We start from the raw sequence: 13,201 nt of genomic DNA, 5'->3' as shown, positions 1-13,201 counted from the left end.
GAGGACCGGTTTCAAATTTGAAAAAAGTTCTACTGTGGGTAAAATGCTATCAAAGAGAAACACATGCTACAGAGAAACTGTGAAAAGAAGAGTCAATTGAAGAGGCAAACTTTATTGTTATCTTATTTTCAGAAATTGCCACAGCCACCCAACTTTCAGCAACCACCACCCTGATCAGTCAGCAGCCACCAACATCAAGGCAAGACCTTCCACAAGCAAAAAGATTACAATTCTTTGAAAGCTCAGTGATGGCTAGCACTTTTTAGCAATAAAGTATTTTAAATTAAGGTGTGTACATTGTTTTTTTTTTTTTTAGACATAGTGCTATTTCACATTTAAACAGACTATAGTGTAGTGTAAACATAACTTTTATATGCACTGGGAAACCAAGTCATTTGACTTGTTTTATTGTGGTATTTGCTTTATTGTGGTGGTCTGGAACTAAACCCCCAGTTTAGTTATTGTGGTGGTCTGGAACTAAACCCCCATCTCTGAGTTATGCTTGTATACATGGTTTGTAATTTATCTCCAGGAGCACTTCTCTGGATGCACATCTGTATCCTGTGTCTCAGTCATCACTGGGGCTAACTAATGAACTCAAATTGAGGAGCCTATAACAGTATAACTTGGCCAGATAGCATATTTTTACTATAGCTGAGACCTTCAAAGCCCAAGTCAGGGGTTTTTGTGGATACTTTAGGTAGATTGCTAATAGATTTGGGGGCAAGAAGATCTTTTTGCATCTCCTCAATCACTTCATATAAAATTTAAATATAAGAATACACATAGCTCACAGGTGACTAAAAGCAGAATGGAGACATCTGAGGAAATGTTACCTTCTTTTGGCTAAACAAAACAAGAGCTACACCTGAATGTTAGTCAACATACAGAATAGTGAATGTGGGAGTTATTTTAATAGAATTATCTCTTATTGATAATTTTCAGACATAAAGTCAAATTCTTTAACAAATTTTTGGTTTTAGCTTTTCCTGTCAATTTCTTTTTATACAGGTGGAAGATTTTATTAAGCCTCAGTATCTACAGAGTTGTTCATGTCTTTGTGAATATCCCAAATTAAAAAGTCAAATTAGCAATGCATATTTAATACTACTTTGTAGTTTTGTTTTTTTTTTAAGTTGGCAGCAATGCTTAGTTTTTGAGGAGGAGTTTATAATTATGCAAATTGGAGAAACAGTCTGCATATGGTATAATAATGCCTTGGGTTTTATATCCAGAGTAAAAAATATTTCTAATATTTCTTCAATTTATCAGTGACTTTGGGGGAGGTTAGCCAAGGCTGGGTGCCTGCTTTTTCTCCAGTAGTGAAGTATATGACACCTTAGAACTTAGGTACCTATGCAAACTTTCATCTTGCAGGAAATATCACTAAGATTTGCCTAGTATTGCCTTATAGCAGATAGCATTGATTGTTTTTACAATAACTTTTCATCCTTCATTTATCCTTTTAAACAAGACATTAATTATGTTCAGATATTCTCTCTTCTATGTGACCGTGTACTTCAAGGGATATAGGTCCTATCCCTAGCCTCAGGAAGGGACACATGATTTGGTTTAATCCAATCTAACTGGTCCCATCTGCTTTGCAAGGTATTGATTCAAGCAGGGTATTTGTTCATTGGCTTCTGGCCAATGAACATGAGTAAAAGCCTATTGAGGGATTTCTGGAAAGGCTGATAAAAAGAAATAAATGAAAGAGACAGCCCACTGAAGAGTTTAAAATCCAAATTATGATGACACTTTTGAGCTACTCAATTAACCAACTATGGACCTATCCTACTTTAGGACTTCTTGTTCTGAGTGCTAATAACATTTTTCTTTGCTTTACTTTTTATTATTTAAGCCATCTTGAGTCTGTATTTTCTGTTATTTGCAGCCATGAACACACCTTGGGTGGTCTGCAGGTTGACAGTTCCTATATTGCTCTGTGGTGTGTGTGTGTGTGTGTGTGTGTGTGTGTGTAAGTGATGAGGGGAAAGAAATGTAAGCCATATACCTGGCATTCGATTTAACAATGAAGCCAGTTGATGTTTGTTTAAATGAATTGGAGGAAGGAATGGTAGTTTAATAAAGCTCATTTTGGTACCAGAGAGCAGTCCATATTCTATAACTAATAAACAACAGAAAAAACTACTCACTATTCACACTGTTGTCATTGAAACAAGTGTCACCAGTTCCAATCCTTTTATCAAGGCAAGGCTGCAAGAAACAGAGAGAAAATATATACAAAATATACAATCTCATTTTGGCATCAGGCAGTAATCAAGGATTTTGCCTTCTTCTCTCCAGGTGCATGGTTCCAGCTTTAAACAAACTCCACAGATCTGGATACTTTCCCAGGAAGTTGTTTCAATAAGAACAGTTTATTCCTATCAGGGAATCAAGTCTACCACTGTATCTGCTATGGTCTGGAATGTACATCATGTTCCCAGAGACTCCAGCTAAATGCCTAATTGTTTCATAAAATGTGTACTGGCCCAGCCACTCAGTGCATTTCATCTCCTTTGCCACATCAACTGGTTCATAAATGAGCATAAGACCTGCAGCAGGCCAATGAAAGCCAGTCCCAAAACTCAAGTGGACAATGTAGGGGAAGAGAAGATCTCTTTTGACTGTACTTAGAAAGGTGAGGAAGCACCTGGAGCTGCTGGCTCCAATGAGAAAAATGAAGTCTGCAGTTCTGAGTGATGGATACCAAGCCCTGATATTGTGTGGGCAACTGGATCCAGCTATGATTTAGATGCTTGAACTTTCCAGTTGTGTGAACTAATACATGCATGCTTTTGATTAAGCTCACTGGGTTTTCTGTTTCTCCTAATCAAGAATCTTCACTAATACAGGAAGGTAGGTCAGGAATACCTCATTCTCACTTTACAAAGTATGAAATGGAAGCTTGGAAAAATGTTAAGTTGGGGAGGTCCACGACCTCTAAAATTCAAGGGCTCCTTCCATTGTAGGCTCCACTCCACTTATTCAGTGAGTCATTACAGTAAAATGGGAAGAATTTTCACATTCAATGCTATCTTTAATGATTTTAACATTTCTGCTTTTGAGAAAATGGATGAATCTCCCACAGGGCTACCAAGGGAGATAATCTATATTAACTTAGCAAAGTAAAGATGGTTATACACATACAGTATAAAAGGCTATGGTAGGTGTTTTGGATTTGTGCAGATCTTCTCCCCCAAGGATCTGTCCAGGCTGCTCTGGATAGGCTCTGATGGCTCTGATTGAAGCCCACTCTCCCCAGGGAACTGCTGCACTGAGTCTATGGACCATCTCTGTTTCCTCAGTCATCCTCATGCCAGCCTTATCTACTGGTCTGTAGCTGGACTGGTTTCAAACTCTCCACTCAGCAGACTGACCTGTGCAGTGCCCTGTCCATCTGCACTGAGTCACTTAGCAGAGATCACAAAGAGGAAGCCCACAACCCAATCCCACTCCTCCATGTGTTTTGTTTGATTCACATTTTTTTGATCTACATTTAAACATTGAAAAAGCTTACAAAAAAAATAAGGTTTCAAGCTTCACTTGAACAAAATCAGGGGCACCTGGGTGACTTAGACGGTTAAGCGTCTGATTTTGACTCAGGTCATGATCTCACGGTTCAGGGATTTGAGCCCTGCATTGGACTGGAGGCTGACAGCTCAGAGCCTGGAGCTGCTTAGGATTCTGTGTCTCCCTCTCTGTCTGTGCCTCCCCCGCTCGTGCTCGGTCTTTCTCTCACACTCTCTCTCTTTCAAAAATAAACATTAAAATTTTTTTTTAAAAAATCAAAAAGACTGTCAACTGTGTGCATTGCCACAGGGTGACACGGGCCAAATCTGAGTGGTATCTGAGTCCTTTAGATGTATTTCCTTCCTTCACTCTATTCCCCATCTGGTCTCCTTTTCTCATTTCTGCCAACAACCTGGCTACAGTAAACATAGACATTTTCAACCCTTGTCCTAACTTTCCTTTGACCTATTTGGGGCTAACCCAACTGAGATGCCACCTTGCCCTCCAGTGGCCATGTCTGGAAGTATCCTGTTTCCAGCCAGGTTCCCACCTCAGGCTCCAGTCCTTCCAGAAATAAAATCACATCATGTGCGATTTCATTTTATTATATCCTTATTCTTGATGCATCCTCCAAATCCTCTGTAAAAATAGGACTTATTTATTTGAATCAGAAATTCAAATTTTCTAAAAGCTCTTTTGAAAATAAAGCTGCCCTGTGTCCTGCAGGAGAGAGGGACTTGAGGGAGGCTTTATGGCATAATCAGCTAGGCACAAGATGAGAATTCAGAAGAGTTTGTGACTTGGTGAACTTTCATAAATGATTTCCTTCTCCCACCTCAGTTTTTCCATCTATCAAGAGAAGAAGTTGACCTAGATTAGAAGTTGTAAACTGGTGGCCTACAAGATGTATCCAGCCAATAGATAGTAATTTTTTCCGTTGCAACAGCTACAAAGGATATTTTGAATAAGAATCCAGACTTAGAAAAGAATACGGACTTGTCAGATCTAGCGACCCTTGACAGTGAGCCAGCATTCCCACATGACACTGGCGGTTGGATGGGTTCATCCCAGTCTTCACCCACTTCCTAGTGGACACATCCGCATATCCTGACCAGTTGCTTCAGTCATTTACATCCCTGCCTGCTCTTGTAGGCATTTGTTCTTGCCACCCTTGGATAACATGACCTCTGAGAACACATTGTCAGTCCCAATTCTGTGAATTGAGACCAGTGATCTGAGAGTTGGAGACCATGTGGAGAAGAGAAAAATGTGAACAAAAAGACCTCACTGTGCCATTTCAGTAAACCTCAATGAATCACTCCTCCTCTCCACTTGGCCCAGAGTTGAAACAGCAAGACGCCCAGGCCTTTGTGAAGGTCCCACTACATGGTTAAACCTGAAAAGGCAACAGCTTGGTTTTGAAAGTAGCAAGAAATATTCTTCCGTTGGGGTTGCTAGCTGATTCTCTAAGTAATTTGCAATTCAAGTGTCTCTTTGTTTTGTATGAAAATTTGCTGCTATTTGGAAAGTGGGGAAGAGCTAAATTGCATCCTGCTGGTTTTACTTTGACTGTATCAAAAAAGAAACTGTTAATCTGGTTCCATAATTAACTTTCCTGTTCTAAAAAGGCCCTGGGAGAGAGTCCAGAGAGTGGCTGTCAACTCCCTGCTTCTCTCCTCAATAACTCCTTTCAAGAGGATGCCCTGAAAAGGAGGATGGATCCAGGTGGACATTGGTCTTGATTTTCTCTTTCTTGGATTTTTCTTCCCCTTTCTTCCCAATCCAACCAACATTTATTGAGCCCTTACTGTGGGTCAGGCGCTATGTGACCAGAGTGGTTACGAAAATAAATAAATTCCTGTGGAGCTGCCAGAGAACATAAGTTTCCTTCCATCCATCCATCCATCCATCCATCCATCCATCCATCTGTTCAAGATGTGTTAGTTTCCTTTTTTATATGCTAGACACTGTGCTAGGCATTGGTATGTGATAAATGCAACAATGACTTAATCAGCATCCAAGAATTCTAAAATGAAGAGATGACTTCTGATTGAGGCCATAATAGGTGGCTTCATGGAGAAGATATTGGTTTTGATCCCTGTGATATCTGCATATGTACATGTGTGTGCACATATACTCACATGTGTGCATAAAATGCTAAAGGGACAGGGTAACTGACACAAGCAATGGCAGATAGGAGCCTGGAAATAAAGTTTGACAATCAAGGGGAGACCACTTTGGCATTACCAGGGGGTTTGGACTAACATTAAGAGAAAATGCCCATTGACTGTCAGGAACTTTACTAAGCACTATTTATCTATTATCTCAATGAAACCTCACAATGCCAAGTAGTAATTATTGGTTATATGCTACAGACTGGATACAGACTTAGGTAAGTCTGAGTTCCCAGGGAACACACTGGTAGGATAAATGGCAGAGGTGGGACCTGGATCCACATGTGACTTTAGAGCATAAGCTTTTAAGCATAGGCCACATTGACTACTGGGAAAAAAAGATTGAAGAGGGACTTGGATGTCTACCAATTAATCAATAATGCATTCATTCATTTATTCATGTAATATGTATTTGTTACTACCTATGAAAAGCAGGACTCTGAGAGCTTGGGAGTAAAGAAAAAAGGACAGATGAGGTCATTGTCCACTTGGAGCTTACATTCCATTGACCTCACACTGAAGTGCCTCTTTCCTCCAAGTGCATCAGGGACAAAGTACAAAAATCAAACCATAGTGTTTTTTACAAAAAATTTTTTAATGTTTATTTTGAGAGAGAGAGAGGGAGAGAGAGAAAAGAGATAGGGAGGAAGTGGGGGAGGGGCAGAGAGAGAGGGAGACACAGAATCCAAAGCAAGTTCTAGGCTCTGAGCTGTCAACACAGAGCCCAACATGGGACTTGAACTCGTGAACCACAAGACCATGATCTGAGCCAAAGTTGGATGTTTAACCGACTGAGCCACCCAGGCACCCCAAACCATAATGAGTTTTTAAGGAGAGCATTACCAATCAGAAGACTTCTTCAGCTCCATCCAGATAATTTAGATGGTACTCCATCTCCTCATTTTCTTGGAGGAGCATCTATTCCCTTCTTTCTCTTCTCTCTGAAATTACTTCCTTGGGTAGAATACATCCATTTTCCAATCCTATCCTCAAATCTGACCTGAAACAATCTGTAAGGAACTTACAACCTTTGCAACCTACTCAGTAGACCTAAGTAATTTTTCAGAGTTTCCCAGGCTCTTTCAGCTGCAGACTTTAAGGAAGGTTTGAGACAGATACTAGTATTAGCTCTGGTCCCAACCCCACACTTCTTGGAAAAAACTCCCAGTATTCACCAAATTTGGCCTGCAATCTGGCCCATCAAAAACCTACTATATGTTTCTATGAAGCTGACACATCGCCCAATTTTCTTTGGAGTTTGGGCAAATACACTGTATTATTCCTGAGAATTGGAGGAGACCAGGATACCTGATTAGGTCAAGGCTACCAAGGACTCCAAGCATCCAGTATAGATGACCTCTTAGGTAATAACACCTGTTAAGTGAGGAGGACAGCTGAAACAAGATATTAAATTGATAGGAGAAGAAAGGTACACTGAGGGAACTTCATGTTCTCAGACTATGACTGATATCCAAAAATGTGCATGCTCTTTGGGAGCCTGTTGCCTGTCAATTTGTTACCTTACAAAAGGAGCTTTGAAGATGAAATTTAAGGTTACAGACCTTAAGACAGGGAGGTTATCCTGGATCATTTTGGTAGGCTGTAAATGTGGAAAATGCAGGCAGAGATATGCAGTGTTGGAAAAAGACTTAGGAGAGATTTGAAATGTGAGATGGATTGATCCACTATTGCTGGTTTAACGATGGAGGAAGGGGACCATGAACCAAGGAATGTGGATAGCCTCTAGAAACTGGAAATAGTCTTTAGCCAAAAACTAGCAAAGAAATGGGAGCTCTTAGTCTTATATCTGCAAGGAACTAAATTCATCCAACAACCGGAATGAGAAAGAAGACGGATTTTCCCCAAGAACCTCCTGGGAGGGACATCCCTTGTTGACACCTTGATTTTAGTGCAGTGAGACCTATGTTGGATTTCTGACTTAGAAAACTGTAATATGAATAATGTGTTGCTTTAACCCTCCAAGTTTGTGGTAATGTGTATGGTAGCAATAGGGCACTAATGTCCTTTTGATTTACCCCCCATCCATTGTTAAGTTTGATTTAGTACCAGGTGGGGCATGTAAGCTACTTGTGCTGAGGACTTGGTGTGATTGAATGTGACATAAAACTCCAAATAGCAGTGGCTTAAACATTTTTGTTTGTTTTTGTTTTAAAGAAGTCTGGAGGTAGGCACTTCATGGCTTTCTACTCAGGGATTTTATAGAGTAATCAGGAAAGCCAGGCTAATTTTAACTTTCTGTTCTGCCACTTTCAAGGTTAGCTCTCATTCTTCTGACTCAATATGGATACCAGAGCTCTAGTTATCACATTTGAATTGCAGGTAGAAGGATGGAGAGCGTGCAAAGGAAAACTATTTCTTCACAAATACTTCTCAGAGGTTGTATACAATGCCTCCACTTATATCTCATTGGCCCAAAATTAGTCACATGATCACATATAACTCTAAATAAGGCTATGGAGGGCAATATGCTCAACTAAAAGAATTGTCTTCAGTAAGAAAATAGAGAATATATTTGGAAAGATAACCAAAAATACCTACTTTTATATAGTTATTCTTTCCACGGGGGGGTGGGGAGTATTGCTGGATGGTTCTCAAAAGGTCATAGGTATGAAAATGACTGTCTGGGATGCCAGTTCTTTCCCCTGTAGTGACTTAAAGGCCCATCTCTCCCTCTTCCCAGCCCTTTTTCTTAAATTTATAGTTTTACTGAATCTTAAGGACCCATTTCAAATTTTACCTCATCCAAGAATTTTTCCTCAAGTCCACTCAGAGGAGGAAAAAACAACCCTTCCTTAAACTTTTATAACACTGGGTTTATATTTACTCCTTGTCATACTTCACCTTATTGTGAGGGTTATTGCTGTATGTGAAAGTGTCTCTTGCCTTCTGGAATGCAGGTCATTGTCTTTTTTTTTTTTTTAAGTTTTTTAATGTTTATTCATTTTTGAGAGATAAAGAGAGACAATGCAAGTGGGGGAGGGGCAGAGAGAGAGGGAGACACAGAATCTGAAGCAGGCTCCAAGCTCTGAGCTGTCAGCACAGAGTCCAACATGGGGCTCAAACCCATGAACTGTGAGATTATGACCTGGGCTGAAGTCGGACGCTTAACTGACAGAGCTACCCAGACGCCCCTGCAGGTCATTGATTACACATAGTTGAAAGCCTGAAACATGGCATGGACTCGGTATATGCATGCCATAGCAGAGATTGCTAGTTTGTCCTCCAGTAACCATAATCTCCTTTTCCTAGAAATAACCCCCTTTCCTTGGCCTAAGTGTTGTGTACACGGCTGTCCAACTGGGTATTTCAGTGCTCTAACCCTTGGGGTTATGTGTGACTATGTGACTAAGTTAGGGCCAACGGAGCATGAATAGGAGTGATATTTGAAAATTATCTCTCATCTTCATAAAGATAAATCTACTTGTCAGGACTTTTCCTCTCAGGCACCTTCCTGGTGGCTGGCAAAAAGTATAGGAGTTTCCTAGGAAGCCATATGATGAAGAAGCCGCAGGTCAGCCTGTGACTCAGACCTAGACCACTCTCTCACTTTTGGACTGTGAGGGATACACAGGTTTGCTCTTCTAAGCTGTTGTGCTTGGTCTCCATGATAGCAGTTTATCTGTGCCTTAACTCATTCACCCGATTAACGGAATTGGTCTCTTGGTCTGTGGACAGAGTCTGGCTTCCTTTCCACTTGTCATTTTCTAGGGGGTGGCACCTGGGTTAAAATGATGAAAGTACTGAACGTACAACTGAAGTGCTTGTGCCCTGCCTTGAAAGCAGCCAAGGGTATGAGGTGGGAGAGAGTTGTGAGCTCTATCATTCTGGTTAGCTAGAAGAGTTAAGTAAATAGGTTCATGCCTAGCATTTTATTATTTCTGCTAAAGTCACTCTTGAAAATATCTTTTAATCAGAAATATGTATAGGCTTTCTAAATAATGTTTTGTATCAAAATTCATTGCTGATTTATTCTTCTCAAACCTCTCATTTTACAAAATTGTCTTTTGCTACCTAAGCATTTCTTGCCATTCAAAACTTTCTTTATAAAGTTTTATTTTTATTTTTTTTTTACCATACCCCTTTAAAAGCCTATTTAGACAATTCTGCTGATCATTCATTTCCTAGCTGACTATTAACAGTGAAATGCCTTGTGTTTGTATGCTGTTTAATACATTTCAAAGCCCTTTCACAGTCTAACAACATTTAATCATGAAAGAAGCCTGGTAAGTTATGCAGAAGTATTAGTATTCCTGCTCCCTAGATCAACAGTCCTCAACAATAGTGTGGTATAACAGTAGCATTTAGTTATCCATTGTGAAGTATGTTATAATGCAAATCATGTGGGTTTTTTTTTCCAGATAATAAAATGTCCTTCTTTTAATTCATTCTATCAATACAATAGACAGCTTTTCAGAAGAATGTTCTAGGAACTGTCTTCAGCATAGGGAAAACAGTGGTGAATAAGAGAGACAATATCCCTGCTCCTAAGGATCTGGTGGGTAGTAGATGAATTAAGAGAGTAAATATCTACTGTCTCATCTATCCTACATTAACTCCTTTCTTTGGGAAACTGCTTCCCTGTTGCTCCCACCATGTGATTCTAATGGGGCTGTTGACCCCAAAGGGAGTCCTGCCATTTCTGAGTGTGTTCCTCTGGCTACAATGATTGGTTCAAGAGAGGTCACATGACCCAAACCTGCACCAACAAAATGTTTTCTGAGGTTTACACTTTAGTACTAAGGAAGAGATAGAGGCCCTTTGATTTGTCATTACTGCTTGGATGGTGTAATCTTGGAGCTATCTTTTGCTCCATATCTTTTGCTACATGGAATGAGCCATTTTTGCAATAGAAAAGTAGAACCAAGAAAGACAGGTGGTGGGGAGGTGAAGAGGCAGGCATTGAGGGGTAGGTAGTCACAGCAATTTGGAAGACAGACAGACTAGTTGGACCAGACACTAAAATAATGACTGGCCCATAGTAGGTACTCATTACTTATTTGTTGAAATGGTAAATGAAAAAGAGAGATCTGAACACTACTTTTGAGCTCCTTTGTCTGGGAATCCTTATCACTCCAGAGTGTTGAGCAGAGGAGATGCTCAAGACATTTTTTTTTTTAATGAGTGAATGACATGATCTTGACTGTATCTTCAGCTAGGTGGAAAGGAGTTCAAAGCTGAAAAAAAATTCCACTATCTTATTTTGTCATAAATTTCACCCATTCTCGAAGTACTGCAGAGCAGAGTTGTAAGTAAAGAACAAGAGCTTAGATATCAGGAAGGCCTGGCTTTTTATTTCTGGCTTTATTAGCAGCAAGCTATATGATTGTTGAGAAAATGATAACCACCCCCTTCTAAGGGTTTTTGAGGAGGACGTACTGATATAAGTGTGAAGATTTAAGCACAGAAGTTGACATGTAATCAAAAGTTATAATGCTACCTGTAGTCATTAAACCAATTTTTATTGAGTAAGTGTCTTCTAGGCCTGGGGATGCAGGAAGATCAGACAGATGAGGGCCTAATCCTCAAGGAGCTTCTGTTTGAGTGGGAAGGATATGATAACAAAAAACAAATAAATGAACAAGTAACTTGAGGCAGTAATTCAGGCCATGGGTATTAACGTAGGATAAAGCACAAAAGTGATCAGAACTCAGGCTTAAATCAAGGCAGAATGAGATGTAAGTCCATTTCCTGAAAGAGTACCTGATCCTACTCTCCCTTGGTGACTTTGTCCATTCCCATGGCTTTCTTAAATATCATCTATAGGCTGGTGATTCTTTAATTATATCTCCAGGTTAGACCATGGTCTTGAGCTCTAAACTCATATATTCGATACCTGATTTGACATCTCCACTTTGGTGTTTCATAGGCTTATCTTACTTAACATGGCACTACAAGATCTCTTCATGATCTGGTTCTACTTGTCCTCCCCAGAATTGTTCCTTCCTTATTCTCCATCATCTCTGTAAATGCACCACCATCCATCCATTTGCTCCTCACTTGCCTTTTTTTGTTCCTGTCCAACATTTAGTACATCAATCCAGTCTTATAGGATCTACTTCCTAACGGTACCTCAGATCTGTCCTCACATTTCCATATGTACAGTCACTACCCAAGTCCAGCTTCCACCATCTGCTGCTCAGGCCAGTACTATAGACTCCTAACAGGTCTATTGCCCTCCTATAATATTTGCTCCACAGATTTTTAAAAATGCAAATTAGTCTCTCCTCTCCCAACACACATACTTATAACAAACACTTCAATCCTTTGTACTTTCCGCCTCTGGATTGCAAGATGAAAAGTGGCACCTGCCCACCTCTACAATCTTATGCCATTTACCTTGACATCCAGCTCTAAGTTCTGGCCATATTGGCCTTCTAACTGTTCTAAAAACATGACAAGCTCACTAACTCCTTTAGAGCATTTCACTTAAATTTTGGAGACCTTGTCTAATTCTTCTACCTAAGTAGAATAATCAATAATAGACTCCCTCACAGCATTCTATCTTATTCATAGCAGTTTTCAAATTTCAAAATAGTTCTCTCTTGTTTTATTATTATTATTGTTATCTGTCTTTTCCATATTATAGTATATTACACAAAGATAAGAAATACATTCATCTTGCTCATTATGGTCTCCCCAGCCAAGCAAACTCCCTGGCACAAGGTAGGTATTCAATTTGTTGAACTGTATGAACAGTTGAACTGTATGTTAATTCAGTAACTGTATGAACAAAGAACAGTATGAACAGATGAATGTTTTTCATTGATTGTAAGGATGGAGACCATGTGAAATCATTCCCTTTTCCATTTGAACACTGATATGGTGCACTGGCCATTCCATTTCTTTATCTTCTTATAAACTATCTTTTAAAATCCTCATTAAAAAAAATAGATTCCTTGAATTGAGTCTCAGACTGGATATCTCAATAGCAAAAACAAAACAAACAAAAAAAATGCAACAAAACTTCCTTAAAGCTTTCTAGTTACTCAAAGATATCTTCTAAACGTTGCAGGAAATGCCCATATCACTCTTATCTTTGGGTAAAACCATTGAGAACTGGTGAAGAGAGAAGCCCTGAATCTGTTTAGTAACTATCATACTGTCTTAAGTTATTTCCCTCACTGCTCCTCACATTTCTATACTGAGATTTCTTCTAGCTCCTTTGTTTGCTGGCACTGAGACCTTGGGTGAGTTATTTAACCTCTGAGTTCTAGCATACTGGTAGTGGGTTGAATAGTGCCCCCAAAATATATACCCATGTTTCAATTCCACGCATTTGTGAATGTTTCATTATTTAGAAAAAAAAATGTCTTTGAAGTTGATCTTGAGATGAGATCCTCCTGGGTTATTCAGGTGGGTCCCAAATCCAATGATAAGTTGCTTATAAGAGAAAGGCAGAGGAAGATTTGTAGAAAGAGGAGAAAGCAATGTGACTACAGAGACAGAGATTGGAGCGATGAAGCCACAAGTCAAGGAATGGTAAGAGCCAT

The 13,201-nt window shown here is 39.6% G+C and overlaps 1 protein-coding gene across 1 annotated transcript in view; it reads right to left on the bottom strand.

The window, feature by feature from the left end:
• The window catches only part of ATP10B (ATPase phospholipid transporting 10B (putative)), a 350,924-nt gene that overhangs the window by 203,388 nt on the left and 134,335 nt on the right, over positions 1 to 13,201 (bottom strand). Inside the window, exon 4 of the mRNA XM_047860005.1 lies at positions 2,157 to 2,217. Coding sequence (XP_047715961.1) covers positions 2,157 to 2,217 — 61 coding nt within the window. The remainder of the gene's footprint in view (positions 1 to 2,156; positions 2,218 to 13,201) is intronic.

This window comes from Prionailurus viverrinus, chromosome A1, assembly GCF_022837055.1.
Source record: "Prionailurus viverrinus isolate Anna chromosome A1, UM_Priviv_1.0, whole genome shotgun sequence".
Classification (NCBI taxonomy): Eukaryota; Metazoa; Chordata; class Mammalia; order Carnivora; family Felidae; genus Prionailurus; species Prionailurus viverrinus.
Note: the sequence above shows the minus strand (reverse complement) of the source record. Positions and strands in the feature narration are given on the sequence as shown.